The sequence below is a fragment of the Urocitellus parryii genome, chromosome 11 (assembly GCF_045843805.1).
Source record: "Urocitellus parryii isolate mUroPar1 chromosome 11, mUroPar1.hap1, whole genome shotgun sequence".
NCBI lineage: Eukaryota > Metazoa > Chordata > Mammalia > Rodentia > Sciuridae > Urocitellus > Urocitellus parryii.
Genome location: NC_135541.1, coordinates 82366658 through 82384110, shown reverse-complemented (window position 1 = coordinate 82384110; position 17453 = coordinate 82366658). Strand labels below are relative to the sequence as shown.

The window sequence follows — 17453 nt, the reverse complement described above, 5'->3', positions numbered from 1 at the left end:
GGGAGTGCATGGACAAAGTCATCGCTGACTCTCACATCTCCCGATTCTGCACTCTTGCATGACCATCAGATTCAATGAACTAATGCAAGGAAGAAAATCCCAGCATTATGAAGTGGGCGGAGATTTTGGAAGGTGATCACATACTGCTTTCTGATTGGATGCTTATCAATCAGATGGAGTTGGGGGCGTGGCCAGAGAGGTCCATAAAAGCTTCTGCAGAGCCAGAAGAGAAGCACAAGAGTCTTGCAGCCTAAGGAGACACATCCTGACCTGCTGAAGCTCAGAGCACCTGCACACCTGACCAGACCCTGTAAGTCCCTCACTGTCCTAAGGAACGGCACCTTCCCTCCTCACCTGTGTGGATTCAGGAACAATATTGTTCCTGTCTTTTCTCATGAACCAACTTAGGCCTTCGATTTTGCCTCTCAGTTTGGTTTTGCCTTTATGCTGAATATTAGGATTTCCATTTTGGTTTATGTTACTTTCAAATTACTTTTCTTTTCTTTTCTTTCTTTCTTTCTTTCTTTTTTTTTTTTTTTTTTTTTTTTTGTACCAGGTATTGAACTCAGAAGTACCAGGTATTGGACTCAGGAGCACTACCACTGAGCCACATCCCCAGCCCTGTTTTGTATTGTATTTAGAGACAGGGTCTCACTGAGTTGCTTAGCACCTGCTCTTGCTGAGGCTGGCTTTGATCCCTTGATCCTCCTTTGTCAGTCTCCAGAGCCCTGGGATTATAGGCCTAGGCTCACATGCCCAACTTTTATTGATTTGTTTAAATTTTGATTTTTAAGGTTTATATGAACAATATAATTTAATTATTTATCTATTTATTTATTTATTTGGTGGTATGGTGATTGAACCCAGGGCCTTGTATATTCAAGGAAAGCACTCTAATAACAGAGGTATATCCCCACGTCACTATTTATTAATTTTTATGTGCTGCTGAGGATCAAGCCCAGTTTGGGCCCAAGCCACTTTCTTCACCAAGGAGACTGGATTCCTATTTCACTCTAATTGATTGCAATTCTTTTTTCTGATGATGGAAATATTTATATTGTGTGCCTATAAATTATACTCTTTTGCTGGGTGTGGTGGCACACACCAATAATCCCGCCAACTCAAGAGGTTGAGGAGGCAGGAGGACTAGAGTCCAAAGCCAGCCTCAGAACACGAAATGATACACAAATCAGTAAGTCCCTGTCTCCATCTCAAAAACAAAATAGGGTTAGGGAAGTGGCTCAGTGGTTGAGTGTCCTAAATTCAGTCACCAATATTGACCCCTAAAAGAGTATACTCTATAGCCTAGGTGGTTTTCTACTTTTATAACTTGTTTAAACAAATTAAAACAAAAGCTTCAAATGATTTCATGGAACAGTTCTGTTCTGATCTTTTTGTTCTCTTCAACATCCCCCTAAGTTTTCAGAATCTCACATGTGTAACAGATATCCATGAGACTCTGTTGTAATTTCCAAGTGTTTTATAATATAGGCACATGCTTTATAAATGCTCATTTAAAAAAAAATTAAAAGGAATGTTATCCATATGAGGGCTAGTCTATTTCCACCCATATAGTTGTTGAATCTAGGAGCCTACTGTTTAGGTCACTTGACACTCCAATTCCCCCTTTTAAAAGGACAAAATAATAATCCAAAGCTTTCCCCCATAAGGGTGAGATGTGCTTGTATACTTCCTAGTACCCCCTTCCCAGAGGCTGGCAATGGATGGGATAGTGACCTTTTCCCTGGACCATTTTCCAGGAGTTTTCTTCATTCAGACTCCCCAGGATGAGCGTCCAGTCCCCACCCACGCTGCTGGAGCTGGCAGGGAGCAGCCTGCTGAGTGACAAGTCCACGGCTGTCCTGGATCTGGAGGACCTGCCCATAGAGCTCTTCCCACCACTCTTTGTGGAGGCCTTCAGCAGGGGACACACTGAGATACTGAAGAAAATGGTGCAGGCCTGGCCCTTCACCAGCCTTCCCCTGGGGGCACTGATGAGGAAGCCACAGCTTGAGATGATCCAAGTGGCCCTGGAAGGGCTGGACATGCTGCTTGCCCAGCAGGATCACCCCAGGTGAGGGGGACCCAGGTGGCCTGGAATGGAGCACCCTGGGTGCCAGGGAAGGGATGGGTATAGGCAGGGAGAGTGGGTGCTAAATTGTGCACCACAGGCTTCCTGTGCTGCCAGCAAGGAGGGGTAGAGAGGCCTTGGCCATGCTGAGCCCCATCTGGGAAAGGCTTCCAGATGTTGAGGTGCTTGTGGCAGCTGTGGTGACCTATGAAGGAGGCTATACCTGCCCCTGCCTCAGTCTGTACAAGTGGGGGCACCAGGCTGGATGGGAGGGAAGTGAATGGAGAAAAGTGAGACAGAATGAAGAGGGAGAGCTGGGGGCAATAGCTAAGAGGTGAAGAAGGGACCTCAGGGCTGATACTCTGCTGTCGTTGAAACAGGAGGTGGAAACTGCAGGTGCTAGATTTGCGGAATGTTCCCCAGAACTTCTGGAGGATGTGGTCTGGAGCTGTGGTGGACACCTGCTCACCAGAAGACATTAAGAAGCATCAAACATTGAAACTTGTTCCAGCAATGGCAGCTAAGCCACCCTTCAAGGTTTTCATAGACTTGAGCCTCAGAAAAAGACCCCTGGATGAATTCCTGACCCACTTGTTCCTGTGGGTCAGACAGAGAAGGGACAGGCTGCACCTGTGTTGCAATAGGCTGAAGATCGTTGGGAAACCCACCAGCTGCACCAGGAAGGTCCTGAGACTGCTGCAGCTGGACTCTGTCCAGAAGGTGGAAGTGCATTGTGCCTGGGCGCCCTCCACCTTGGCTGCTTGTGCTCCTTTCTTGGGCCAGATGAGGAACCTGAGGAAGCTGCTTGTCTCCCAGGTCTATGTGCCTGCCTACACCTCCCAAGAGGAGCAGGAGCAGCTGCTTGCCCAGCTCACCTCGCAGTTCCTCAGGATGGACTGCCTGCGGAAGTTCTGTGCCAATGCTCTCTTCCTCCTCGAGGGCCACCTGGAACAGGTGCTGAGGTGAGTAAGAGGGGTGAATATCCTCTGCAGACCAGTTACAGGAAATTGGCACCTACCAGCCACTGACACTCTCATGGTTAATAAGGCACTGGAAGGTAAATAACTCATCCTTTAGTTCCTATTGGATCCTGAAGCTAGTTTGCATAACGTGTGTTGGAGCAGACTACTAAATGAGGCTCCAGAGTCTGGGAAGTGCCACCATGCTGGGAATCCAGTTGGGAGGGACAAAAGCTAGAAATGGGATTGATGTTCCCTCCGTGGGAGGCCTGTCCAGCGAAGGTGGTGGAAAGCAGGTAGAGAAGAGTGCTTGGAAGGAGGGAAGCCCCCACACTGACACCTGTCAACAGGGAAGCTCTGTGCTCCCCAGCTGGGAGCAGAGGACCTGCCTCTATACCCACCTGGGGAAGGCTGTTCTGAACTCCAGGTAGTGATCCTGGGTGTAAGGGTCAGGAGCAGGGGTGGAAATCTTGCTGAGGATATAGGGTGTGTGCCTCTCAGAGGGTTAATCCCAGTGGATTTTGTTACATCCTGCCCAAATTTGTCCTTCATATATGACTCCCCATGACCTCCTGTGTCCAGACCTGTGACTTTCTGCTTTACAGTGAGGAGGGGACACAGATATGTGGACTCTTCTGTTCACAGGAGATGTGGTGAAAGGCTCACCCTGACATGGGGTGATGTGAATGACCAGATTTTGCAAAAGGCAGCATCCTAAGTGTGGACCATTGTGGGATCACCAGGGTGACTTTGGGTTTGGGCCAATTTGTCTTCTCTCTCCTTGACATTGCTCCTCAGAACCCACTGTCTGGTTTTTCCTTAGGCACTTGAAGACCCCCCTGGAGACCCTCTCAATAACCAACTGCCCACTGTCAGATTCTGACTGGAAATACCTTTCCCGATATCCAAACGCCAGACAGCTCAGACACCTGGAACTGAGGGGCATCAAACTGACCGATTTCAGTCTGGAGCCCCTCCAAATCCTGCTGGACACCACTGCAGCCACACTGAACAGCCTGGACTTGGCAGCTTGCGGGATCACTGATTCCCAGCTCCAAGCCCTTTTGCCTGCCGTGAGCCACTGCTCCCAGCTTGTGATCTTGAGCATCCATGGGAACTGCCTCTCTATGTCATCCCTGAGTGACCTGCTGCTTCACACTGCAAGGCTGAGCCAGTTGAGTGTAGAGCTGTACCCTGCCCCTCTGGAGAGCTATGATGCCTGGGGTACCATCCACCCAGGGAGATGTTCCCAACTCTGTGCTGAGCTGACAGCAATAGTGAGGGATTTTAGGCAGCCAAACATCCTTGTGTTCTGTAGTGTCCCCTGTCGTCATTGTGGCTCCAAATTCATGTATAACCAGGGCCTCATTCACTGCTCCTGTCCAATAGCTGCCTAGTTGATTGTGTTTCAAAAGTGTACTTCTAGGCATCTGTACGTATAACCAGGATGTTAGGTCATCTTAGAGGGAACACAGAGCCCACCATTTCAGGCATTGCCTAAAGTGTGGATGGGAAAAGGAAAGTACAGCAGGGGGCTCCATTGGAGGAAAGCCCCCCTAGGATCGAACCTTCAGGACATGTGTCTCTATAGAGACATACATAGGGACCTGGATTTCTAGAGTGGGATTCAGGCTTGATGGGCACAGAAAGATGCTACTTTCTTTCATGGCTGGTCCATAAATCATCATAAATGAACAGAGTCTCAAGGTTAGTCTTCTGCCATCCTCTGCACTGGATTTACATGGCTTTCTAATGAAACCTTGGGATTCTCCAGGTGCTGATGGAGAAAGAAGGCATGGGGTACTTACTGAACAATGAGGTTCAGCCCCAGAAAGTCAAGGTATCAAACTGAAATCTGGTAATGATGTGTGGCTACTCTGTGGCTTAACACATGCATGTTCACACAGGTGGATTGGAACATTCTATGTAGGCATTGAACATGAGCCATTGAAAGAAAACCTCTTCTCTGTGGACCTCAGTGCCACTTAGACATTCAATGCTGGTTCTTCCTCATGGGTCTCCATGTAGACCCAGAAAAAACTCAGGTCCTGGTCTCTGGGTGTGCTGGGCAAGGGCATCTGTGCATAAGACAGGCCCCATTGTCCCACTCCCAGTGCTGCAGGAGGTGTCCATGCTGCACATTGATCAGAACCTCTGGGACTCACCAAACCTTGCCTGTTATCCACCTAGGCAGTCTTTCCACAGTTAAACCTTTGGTGCCCCTTGAAGGTACCCAAATTCCCTTTCAGCAAAATAGTAGAATCATATAGGTAGATAACACTTGTAAATATTTCAAAATGAAACTGAATCCATTACAAGCTCTGGTGGAAGGGGCACGTTTAGCACACAGCTGAGAGATCTTCCTCTAACACTTCTCTCCACTGAGGACTGGGCTGATGGGGTTGTGCAGTGACCTTAGCCTTAGTTTCTCATCCAAGGATGAGAACAATGTCCACCCAGTCTTCATTTGAGGTATTCTAAAGCTGCCTGTGGACATGTTTTAATTATGGCTTGAATAATTCTCCACACATAGTGAACTGGAACCCACTTTGATGTGTAAGCAGACTGCAGCTCACTCTTGGAACTGGTAGCAGAGTCTGGGTTAAGCACAGCTGGCCTCTCTGTCACCCACAGAGTGATCTTTGTGCCTTGCTCCCTCTTTGTGGCACTTCCTTTTCTCCAGCTCTAAGTCTAGCTTGCACATGTGGGGCAGGGGGAAGGTTTTGAATGGCATTCATTTTGTTGGACTCAAGGATCAAATAAAGTCAAGGAAGATCTGCATAATGAGATCTGTCATCATGTGTTCTTTTAAGAGTTATCATGGCTAAAAAGGGACTTGAAGATACTCTGGTGCCTCCAGACCCCTTGAACACTGGAAGGATTGTGAGGGCACTTTGTTTTCTCAGATGCCTGGAGATAAAGCACTCACCTCCCTTTGAGTTTCTCATCTTTTGACTCTAAGTTAATTTGTGCTGTGAGCGAGCACACAACTGTAGGATGTCATAACAAACAGGACCTGGTTTGTAAGGGTGGCCAGGTCAGGAAATGGGGACTGGGTTTCACTCCTTGGCCACTGAAAGATGCACAGTCCTTTGTGCACCTGTATCCAAAGACTCTACAGCCCCTTCTGGAACACTGGCCAATTTTACCTCCACAATTTAGAAAACCCAGGAACCATGCTATTCTAGAGAAATGAGTGAACTTCATCAAAGCTAACTCAGGGAGCTGGGGACATTTCTTTGTGGTGGAGCACTTGCTAGCATGTGGAAGGGCCTGGGTTCCATCCAAGGCATCACAGAGATAAGTAAACAAAAAATAAATCCAAAAATGATGTGACCACATTGGGAAGGTTTAATTGAAATAGAGCTGTCTATCTGTTAGAAATATTCAAAAAGAAAGAACCACAACCCACATGAAAACAATGGAATGCATTCTTTAATTGGTCTGGACAGGTGGGTCAAATTGATGTCCTGAAAGATTCTCTTCCGGAAACAATTGGAAAAGCTGGCTTGATGGTGCTCAGCTGTAGTTCCAGCAGCTCAGGATGTGAGGCAGGAGGATGGTGAGTTCAAAGTCAGCCTCAGCATCTTAGAAAGGTTGTAAGCAAGTTTGTGAGACCGTGTTTTAAAATCCTACCTGGGGATGGGGCTCACTGGTGTGGCATCCTTGGGTTCACTGCCTGGTCCCCAAAACAATAAAAATCAAGTATGAAAAGCCAGTTGCAGTGGCACATTCCTGGGATCCCAGGTACTCTAGAAGCTTTATGATTTTATTCCTTCTCCCAAATATACTAACTGGGGCATGACACATCCTTATTTTTTTCAGTCCCTTGAGATGCAATATTGGGCCATTTATTCGAGATCTATTTTCCTCATGAAGCTATTTCTTGATGAGGACTTCCCAGTTAGAATTGCTTTTGCTCTATCCCCAGGTTTGAATATCTTGTGTGGCCCTTTTCATTGGTCTGCAGGCATTTTACACTTTCTTTTTTATTTTTATTTATTTTTTTTATTTCTTACATGCATAACAATGTTTTGATTTCTTCAATGACACATTGGTTGTTGGGGAACACGCTGAAGAATTCCCATGCTTTGTAACTGTCCAGGTGTTCCCCCTGCTATGGATTCCATTCTTATTAAATTTATGGAGATTTATTTTGAGAATACATGGAGAATATGCCGTGTGCTGTTGAGAATGATGTTTGCTCTGCAGTGGTTGGGTGGGATGGTCTGTAAATGTCTACCCTGTGCAGACATGATCTGTCCAGTGCTGAAAAGAGGAGTTGACTGGGCTTGGCATGTGGCTCAAGCAGTAGTGTGCTTGCATGGCATGCGTGGGGCCCAGATTCCAGGCCCCATGAACTGGATTGACGGGGAGAAATTTTTTCCATTTGCAACAATGTAGATAAACCTGGAGGATATTATGCCAAGTGAAATAACCCAGACACAGACAAATACTGCTTGATCTCACTTATATAGGGTCTAAAAGTCAAACTCATTGAAGAAAGTAAATTCTTTGGCTAGAGCTATACAAATTCATCAATTCCACACTTTCTAGAAACAACAATACAGACACAGAAGACACAATAAAAAATGAAAGAAAAATTGCTAGATTAATCCAAGGAAAGACCTCATAACGAAATTTTGAGAACACACACCCAGTCTAGAAAATCAAACAAAACACCCCAATTTCAATAAGATTAAAAATCCTGCGTATCCAGAGCCACAGTTTAGTCGGAATGACTCCTGGCATTTTGCCAGAGGGAATGGTTGAAAGGTGACCCTGCCCCAAGAATAGGGCCGCTCTGGGGCTCTGGGATTAGGGCAGACCCTGCTGCCTCTGGCACCCTCTATTTGGAGTGCCCCTGGAGTTCTCTTGGTTCCAGGAGAATTGGCACAAGGACCCCGGTGGAGGGAGTGTGTTCCTAGGAAGTGTGTGTAGAGTGCTGGTGAGAGTTCCAAAATAAAGAGTTGCTGTTTGAACCTACAAGGCTGTGTGGTGGCTTGGTTATTCTGTGCCCAGCCAGACTTCAGCACCTGCAAGGACATAGGAAATTAAAATCAGTTTATTAACTGTGACCTACTGAGAAAGGTAAAACTAAAAAGAAAGTGAAAGGAACTGGGGTTGGAGTAGAGGAAGGAAGACAAGATGGTACATAGTGGATTTTTAGGGCAATGGAACTATTCTACCTGGCACTACATAGTAGTACTGGATGGTGGATACATTCTGCATGGTACTGTAAGATTGATACATCTCATCACACTTGTTAAAAGAGTTGGGAATGCAGCTTTGTGAATGAAGGACAACTAAGCATGAGATTCAATCCCAGTCCTGCAATTATAAAAAAATGGAGGAAGCAACAAGGGAATAGGAACTCAGAAGTTGATGTGAACTGTGGCGTCTATACCTAGTCCAAACTATGCCTTTCAGAAGAAGGTAAAAATGTTTCTCAGAGATGCATAAAACTAACACCTTTCTGAATAAGACAAAGAAATTGTACAATAACATGAAAAAAAATAAATAAAAAGTTAGCTCTTAAAAATTAAGAAAAACTGAGGTTATCTTTTACTTAAAAAGTGCTGTATATTTGAAAAAAAAAATGTCTTTTTGCCCTTTGTGAATATTCTAAAAACACAGGTGAAAATAATAGCTGTGAACACTTTCTATAGTCACATATTTTATAATTTTATTGGCAGTTTCCTTGTGGCTCTTACTGTATATACCACTGTGTTAACTGAGGCATTGCTTGCAATAGCCAAGATACAGAAATAACCTGTGTCCCCCCACACATGAAGGGATTCTTTCAAAAGGTGATATGGTGGTATACATCCACAATGAAATACTATTCACCCTACGGAAACAGGAAATTCTGCATTTATAACAATATGGATGACAGTATGTTAAGTGAGGAGATTATGTTAAGTGAAATAAGCCAAGTAGTGGGAGAAAAAAAACCTATGCTCTCACTTAACATGTGGAATCTAAGAGTCAAAATCATAGAAGTGGAGAGTACAATGGTGTTTACCAAGTCTCATGTGTGTGGCAGGGAGGCAGGAGGCAGCCAGGAGGGTAGATGGGGAAAAGGGGAGACTTTGGTAAACAGGCATGAGGTTAAGTTAGATAGGAGGAGGGCTATAATTAGTAATAATGTGTTTTTCAAAATAGCTAAGACAGAATTTTTAAATGCTCTCATTACAAAGAAATGACAAATACTGAGGTGATGCATATGCTAATTTATCTGAAACATCACGTGGTACCTCATAAACATATGTGAGTAGTTTCTTATTAAAAATAAAACTATAAGAAGGAATATTTACTGTTTTTATAGATACACATAAAGCATTACATAAACCACAAAATGTTATGATTTAAGACTTCACTCCAAAGCTTTTCTTATGTCCCTGCTTAACATATTTCTCTTGTTCTGCTAAACTCCTGGAGTCTTTTACATGTAGGTCTGTAGTAGTTGCATTGTAAAGAAAAGATACAAGAGCAAGGGATAAGAGTTTAATGTAATTTTGATATGTATTATGAAAGTATTTTGCTGGTATTACCACAAAAGTTCTTACAAAAGAGAAATACATAATTCTAGAGGAGTAAAATGTATAAGGGTTTTCTGTAACAGGAATATTAAGTAGTGGAGTGAGAAAAGCCTGTATAGGCCACCAAGACATTCTTGGAGACACAGTTAAGGAGAAGAATGCAAAATGTTTACATTATTGAGATTAAAATGAAAGAGCAAATATGACACAGTTGGAGCATGACAAAACAGCACAAAAAATGCTGCAAAATTTAGTGTGAAGCTCCATTCTGGCTGTCTGGGTTATCCTCACAATAATGATATCACAAACATACAAACTCCTGCAGCTGAAGTAAATTACCATCAAAGAAACAGCAACACTAGTAGCTAGCTTTACTTTGAAGGAAGGTCTGGGGAGGAGACTGGAAGGGCTGTATCTACACATCTGTGAAAGGATGAGATTCCATGGAGGCTGTATATAAAAGGCCTGTACTGAGCACACATGCTGGGGTATTTCTTTAGTGGAATAGTTTTTCTTTTCCTTTTTGTGTCATGAATTTTATTTTCAATATTTTTATTGGTGTATCATAGTTATTCACATTGATGGGATTTTTGTTACATATTCATACATGCACACATTATAAGAATATAATTTGGCCAATATCATTCATTAGCACTGTTCCCTCACTTCCCTTCTCCCACTCACTGGTCCCTTTCCTCTTTTTGACCTCCCACTGATTTTTAGGAGATCCACCCCAACTTTTGTTTTCCTTTTTCTCTCTAGCCTCTACATATCAGAGAAAAACATAACAACACTTGATCTTCTGACTTTGGTTTATTTTGCTTAACATAATACTCTCTGTTTCCATTCATTTTCTTTCAAATGACATAATTTTATTTTTATTTATGGCTCAATAAAGTTTCATCGTGTATGTACACCGCATTTTTTAATCCATTCAAATGTCAATGGACACCAAGGCTACTTCCATAGATTGGTTATTGTGAATTGTTTTGCTATGAACATGGATATACATGTAACCTTATAATATGATGACTTTAATTCTTTAGGGTAAACACTGAGGATTGGTATAGATGAGTCATATGGTGGTTCCATTTAAGGAACCTCCATACTGATTTCCATAGTGCTTGTACTAATGTACAATCCCACCAACAGTGTAAAAGTGTCCCTTTCTCTCCACATCCTCTCCAGCATTTATTATTATTAGTATTCTTAATGACTGCCATTTTGACTGTTGTGAGATTTGCATTTCCCTAATTGCTAATGATGTTGAACATTTTTTCATATATTTGTGGCCATTTGTATTTTTTTGTTTTAAGAAGTGTCTGTTTAATACATTTGTATCTTTATATTTATTAATTGGGTCATTTGATTTTTTTTGAGTTCTTTATATATTCTAGATATTATTCCTCTCTCAATATAGTAGCTAGGCAAAGATTTTCTCCCATTCTTTAAGTTCTCTCTTTCCATTCTTAATTATTGCCTTTGCTGTGCAGAAGCCTTTTAATTTGGTGCCATCTCATTTATTAACTCTTAGCATTATTTCCTGAGCTTTTGGGGTCCTATTGAGAAAGTCATTTTCTATGCCTGTATGCTGAAATGTTGATCCTATATTTCCTTCTTGGAGTTGCATTGTTTCTGGTGCAATGATGGAACAGTTTTACTGTGGAATTTCCTGCTGATAATGATCACAATTGGTACAAATAAGCTTCATATTTATGCATTACATTGCATTACTTGACCTGTCTGACACCACCTCTCACATCAAGAAAACCTAGAATGAACAGGTAGCTGAGTTAGAGAAACTGCAAAAAAAAATTTAAAAAATTAAAACATCTTCTTAATTATTTTGAATGCTAAACAGATGTTTCTTTGAAGGCAATATAATACAGCAGAGAGTTATATAGCAGCTAGGTTTTATACAGTTAGACTAGCAAAAAGAGTTTTCAAATTTATTTTCACTTGTTATGAGCTGATATATTATTTTTCTCAAATGAGGAAATGCTAAGTGCTAATGTTGCAGTTATTACTGAGTTCCTGGTTGCTGAAGGAAGCCTGGCACTTTATTAGTATAATGAATTTACAATTCTTAACTTATTTAATTGCAAATACATATTATCTGTATTATTAACCTGATGATTATTTTTCCATTAGTAGAAATTGTAAGTGTCATTTATAGTGGCTCATTTACAGTTGCTTATAAAAGACTCTTTATTTAGTCTAAAGCAAAATTTTAGGACCAATTACCTTCTTTTTCAAGCTCTATGAACAATCTTATGTATGGAAAATAAAATGGCTCTGGCACTTTGTGGATACATTGGGTGGTGTTAGAGCTGCTGTCTTTATTTGACAAGAACAGTCCAAGAAAGATAGTCAGGTGAGCTTGCTAGAAGTCATTTATTAACAATAAGGAATGACCAAAATGCACAGATGAGACATAAAGGTGATATTTTAAAAATAAAAAAAACATACTGGGACCTTGAACAGGTCAAAAAAAGATTAACAATAGGAGATAAAATATTAATAATTTGTTTAGACATCAGCACTAGAGAATTCCCAGAAACTACCATTGAAATGTGGTTGCAGTCTGTGGTCAAGGAAATATATAAAATTTTATATAATTTTATATATTTTATATATTTAAATAAAATATATAAAATTTCAGAGAGAATGTTAATAAATGAGCATATTCTAATGCTATGCTACTATGACACATATGAAACAAAAACATACATGCAAAGTCTAAAATAAAAATTATGTGTAGTTCCTCATTTCATTAGGCTAAAATAGGTCTTGAGTGTAGGTCAGATTCTAAGCCACAATGCATGGAAATACCAAATGATTATGAGGAGTCTCAAAGTTTCTTCTGAAACTAACTACCAGGGTTAAGACAAAAAAGAAAAAAATGTAAAACAGCAGATGGACTTCCAATCTTTAGTTTGTTTTTAATACTCATATCCCTATTTTCTCTCTCTCTCTCTCTCTCTCTCTCTCTCTCTCTCTCTCTCTTTTAGTTACTAATAGTCCTTTATTTATTTATTTATTTATTTATTTATTTATTTATATGCGATACTGAGAATCAAACCCAGTGCCTCACACATTCCAGGCAAGTGTGCTACCACTGAGCCACAATCCCAACCCCCTTTTTTCTCTTATGCTATACCTTGGCCCTAACAATGTTCCAGTCTCTATCTTTATAAATAAACACATAAAATAAAAATGCTACTTGTTCTTGTTTTCTCCCTTTTACCTCATTCAATTTTTCTCTTCTCTTCATCAACAAACCTCCCAAAAATACAGTTACACTCCATGCTTCTGAGCTTCACCACTTGCTCACTCACTGAGTCCTGGAAACCTGGTTTTTCTCCTAGGACTCAATGAAAGGTCTGCTTCAGAGATCGATAATATATTGTCAAATAAAAGCAGCAGCTCTAACCCCACCCCATGTATCCACACAGTTCCAGAGCCATTTTATTTTTCATATTTTTATTCGTGTATCATGCCTCTCATTTTCCTGAAACAGGTCTCTTTCTGCCAAAATTCCATCCTCTGGCCCTTGGGTATTGTTTTATTTGCTATCCCTCAACCATATACATACCTTCATACACTTTACTTGCACCTTACATTCAGAGATCCAAAAGAAATATGTATAAAAAATAAAGGCAGTAAATTGTAAACAATAGGGATATCTAAAATGAACAATCCTTAATTACACTGCAATCCTGAAAGAATATTATGTACGGCACTATTAAAATAACATATGCTAAAGTTCTTAACAACATGGAAGATGCTTATTTTATAATGTCAGTTTTAAACAAAACAAGTTAAAATATGTGTACGCAATTTAGTTTCAACTATGTAAAGAAATGAATCGGAGGAAACTAGAAAGCTATACTCCAAAATGTTAATAGTGATAACCACTGATGGGTTACATTTTTCCTTCTTGGTAATTTTATGCGTTTTCCAAATTTTCTATACTGATCTTGTTATAATTTTAAACTCAGTAAAAAGTGAGTTCAACATCATATTGCTGGGATGGGATTATGGCTCAATGGTAGAGAGTGCTTGCCTAGCATGTGTAAGGTACTGGGTTAGGATCCTCAGCACAACAGATAAGTAAATAAATTAAACTGAGGTATTGTGTCCATCTACATCTAAAAAAAAATTTAAAAGTTCATATTGGCTACAGAAGTTGAAAGGAAAGTGACCACAACACTCAGAGCAACCAAGAGATCTTTATTAGAGCAGTAAAAGAGAGGAGAAAAGAGAGAAAGAGAAGAGACAGAGAATGAGAGAGAGAGAGAGAGAGAGAGAGAGAGAGAGAGAGAGAGAGAACACAAGAGAGAGAGAGAAAGCAAGAGAGAGCAAGAGAGAGAGAGGGGGGTGGCCCGGCAGTAGGGAGTTTTCATAGCCAGAATCTAATGGGGTGTCTGGGTCTGCAAGCTGCCTTTTTGGCACAAGGGGGTTAAATGTTCAGCCTTGAGTTGCAGGCTGAGTGTTCAACCTTGAGCAGGGGGGCAAAGTGCTCAGCCTTGAGCGGGGGCTTGGGCATTTGTGTTTGAAGCAAACAGGTGATAAATAACCAGAAGAGGGTTTGAGAGACAAGGTCATCCTGCAGCTTCCTTTGTTTGGCATGCCCTGCAGACAGCTTACTCAGCATGTACTTCACCTAACATTACTCCCTTTTTGCTTTTCTAAGTGACATGGGGGATGGTGTAAAGTCCTCTGGCTACTTCCTGCTTAATGGTGGGCGGAGTTGGGCCTAGAAGGGGAAGTGGAGGAATGATGGGGTCGGGGACAGGTCTGAGAATACCAGGACAACCAAAAATTGCTGCAGTCTGGCTGGGTACAAATCACAAGCTACTCAAGCAGGAACAAACTTTATTTATTTTCCAAACTCCTGAGAACAGAACGCCACCCACGCGGCCCTTCTAGGCACACCACACACCAACCGGAACTCCCACCACCAGAACTTTACCAACCAAGGCGAACTCCCCAGGAATCCCCAGGAGAACTTCAAAGTAGCAGGCTTCCCAGGCGGACAGCAGGGGTCTATATACAATTGAATACACAACCTGTTTCAATCCAGCATCATCTTAATGGCTTGCCTCTCAACCAATACTTCTGACAACATGCCAGGGGCCATTCCGACTAGGCTGTGGCTCTCAACAAAAAATAACACTCAGTGGCTATAGATAAGTACTTTGGTAGGGGTAAAGTCCATAAAAGTTCCTTGAAGCCATAGGTTGTCAATGGCATCAAACCATTTCGGATAGGAGGAAATCTTTGGTGTCAGTCATTGGTCTTGTTGTAGGGAATCTAGGAAGTATTGAAGTGACTTGATTGAATCCAGTAATGTTAATGGTGACAGCCTGATTGCAGCCAGTGGAAGAGCAATTGCCTTGACCCATAAAGTGAGAGTGGGTGGTGTCATCCTGGTGGCTTGGTTGTAGAAGCAGCCTCTGTGGTTTGAGATAAAAACTTGAGAGAGAATAATGATTAGAACAAGAAGAGGGTTGGTGAGAAATTTTGAGTTTGGTGGGTATGGTGGAAGTCCAGGACTGGACATTTGGAAAGGTGCCTTTTAAGATGGGAGACATGGTACCAGGGGGAGTGGCCCAAAAGCTTGGTCACCATTGGGGTAGTAAGTATGACCGTACAGGGTCCCGTCCATTAAGGCTCCAACGATTGAGAATGCAGTTCCTGAAGTAAGACTGAGTCACCCAGTTGAAGAGGGTCCAACTCAGTTTGTGGTTGTGTTGGGATTGAGGCAATGAATGGCACAGGAAGGCACTGGTCTGCATGTTCCGTTAGCAGTTTTCATAGAAGTGTGAGATAGAACATGTAGAACATAAGGGGAGGAGGAATGATTGGAAAGCTTTGAGTGGTTAAGAAAGGGCACCCATATAGTTGCTCAAAGGGGCCAAGGCCTGAGGGGGCTCTTGGGGCTATCTGAATTCAGGTGAGGGCCAACAGTAGGAAATTGGGCCAGAATAGCCTGAGTTCAAGCAAGTTTAGTGAGATGATCATTGAGAATGCTCTTAGGCCTCTCAACCTTACCCAAGGACTGGGGTTGGTGGGGGATGTGGAGCCTCTAAGTGATGTTGAGGCCTTTGGAGACTAGTTGAAAAACCTGAGAAGTGAAGGCAGGACTGTGGTCTGACTAGATGGAGGTGGGATGTCTTAACCTGGGAATGGTCCCCTCAATGAGGATGGAGGCAAGTGTCAGCAATTTCCCAGGATGTAGGGAAGGCATCTATCCAACCTGAAAAAGTATCAACCAAAGTAAGTAGGTAGGGAAGCTATTTGTGCCTAGGCATGTGAGTGAAGTTGATCTACCAGTCTTTGCATGGCTAGTGGCTCCTCATCTGACGTGTGGGGAGTTTAGGTTTGTTGCTTCCTTGTGGGGATACTGTAGAGCACACTGAACAAGCAGAGTGGACCTGCTGGACAGTAGTTCTCATTCCTAGGATGTGAAAGAGGGGTTGTGAAAACTGGAAAAAGGGGTTAGAGAGAGTTTTAGATAGGCACAGAGTCTCTGGAGTTAGAGGAGTTGGTCATGAGTCCCAGGTCTCTGTCTTGGGCATCAGGGGCTGGTAGTTGATTGAATGACTGGTTGGTGAATTTATGTATCTGATCTTGCAGGGACTTCTGTAGGCAATTCAATAGTCATGGTCCTATTAGGAGAAACATAAAGAGAACTAATAGGGGTCCTGTGAGGGGGAGGAGCCAATGCCATATTTGACTGAACATTCCCCATGGAGACTGTTGGCCTGGTTGCTATCTCCTCTTTTCTAGCTGTTCTTGTCCTTCATTACTCCTAGGAATGTCTGTGCTTTGGCTTAACTGTTTGGTAGGTGTTTAAGATCAAGCTGGACAAAATTGACTTTGTTTCTATTTATTGTGAAGAGTCAGCTGAGTTCCCATAGGGGTCACTCTTGTGGGGGAACTTGAGAACAGCTTCTTAGTTCTGCTAGTGCCATTTGCGCTAGGATGGGTCCAGGTCTTGCTTGACCATGTGGCTTCCCTTGGAAGCATCAGGGATGTCTCTTGTCTCTAATGAACCTACTCTTCATAGCAAATGCACTGATTGGCTTTTCATTCTCCAGTGGTCTCAATAGTCTCCCTGATGAGGAGGTTATGTGAGCTAGAGGTGCAAAGCACTTTAGAAAAATTCCCTGTTCCCTAGATTTCAGACTGACTCAGAGGGCAAGAGCCAAATATTGGTTTTCTTGGCCATTTTAATTTAAGTTTAAGTCTTGATCATAAACATCCAGCAATGTTAGTTTCACCTTAAATTAAGAGTATTGGGCTTTAGCTGAAGTTTGGCCTACTTTGGAGTCATTCTGACATGTAGTAAGATGGAAGGCATAGCCTTATCTCAGGTAAGCCAGGGCTCTTTATAAATCTTAGGTAAAGTGTTCTAGTATTGAAGTTGATCTTTTTTTAAAATATATTATTTTATAAAGTTTACATATATTGTTGCTTGATGTCACATGAATATTAGCTAACACAATATGATATTACATTTAAATTGTACCCAATGTATAGAACTTTATATTAATCTTATTCATAACAGGTCCAGTTATAGAACATTAAATGATATAAATACATCTTCAATATGTTATTTTAATAAGCCTAAAATTACCATTCAACCTTTTGGAGAACATCAGCTTGATATAATTTTTTTCAAGCTCCTATCTTAAAGACTTATATACCTGGAAAATATGAAGACATTTAATATACAAAGAAGAGTAATAGTACCACAATTACATTTACGTTTTCATATTAATCAAGTTTAGCTCTTAAAGAAATAACATATTACAATATTGCAAAATAACAGTTGTTGTTTAACCATAGTTGTATAATCCTGAATTCCTTCAA

At 41.8% G+C, this 17453-nt stretch overlaps 1 protein-coding gene across 1 annotated transcript; it reads left to right on the top strand.

The window, feature by feature from the left end:
• Positions 1-1787: 1787 nt before the first annotated feature.
• LOC144249308 (PRAME family member 12-like) lies at positions 1788-4427 on the top strand. Its single transcript, XM_077791571.1, has 4 exons — positions 1788-2074; positions 2452-2755; positions 2888-3033; positions 3854-4427. The coding sequence occupies exons 1-4, from the start codon at positions 1788-1790 to the stop codon at positions 4425-4427; spliced, it is 1311 nt and encodes a 436-aa protein (XP_077647697.1).
• Positions 4428-17453: the final 13026 nt, after the last annotated feature.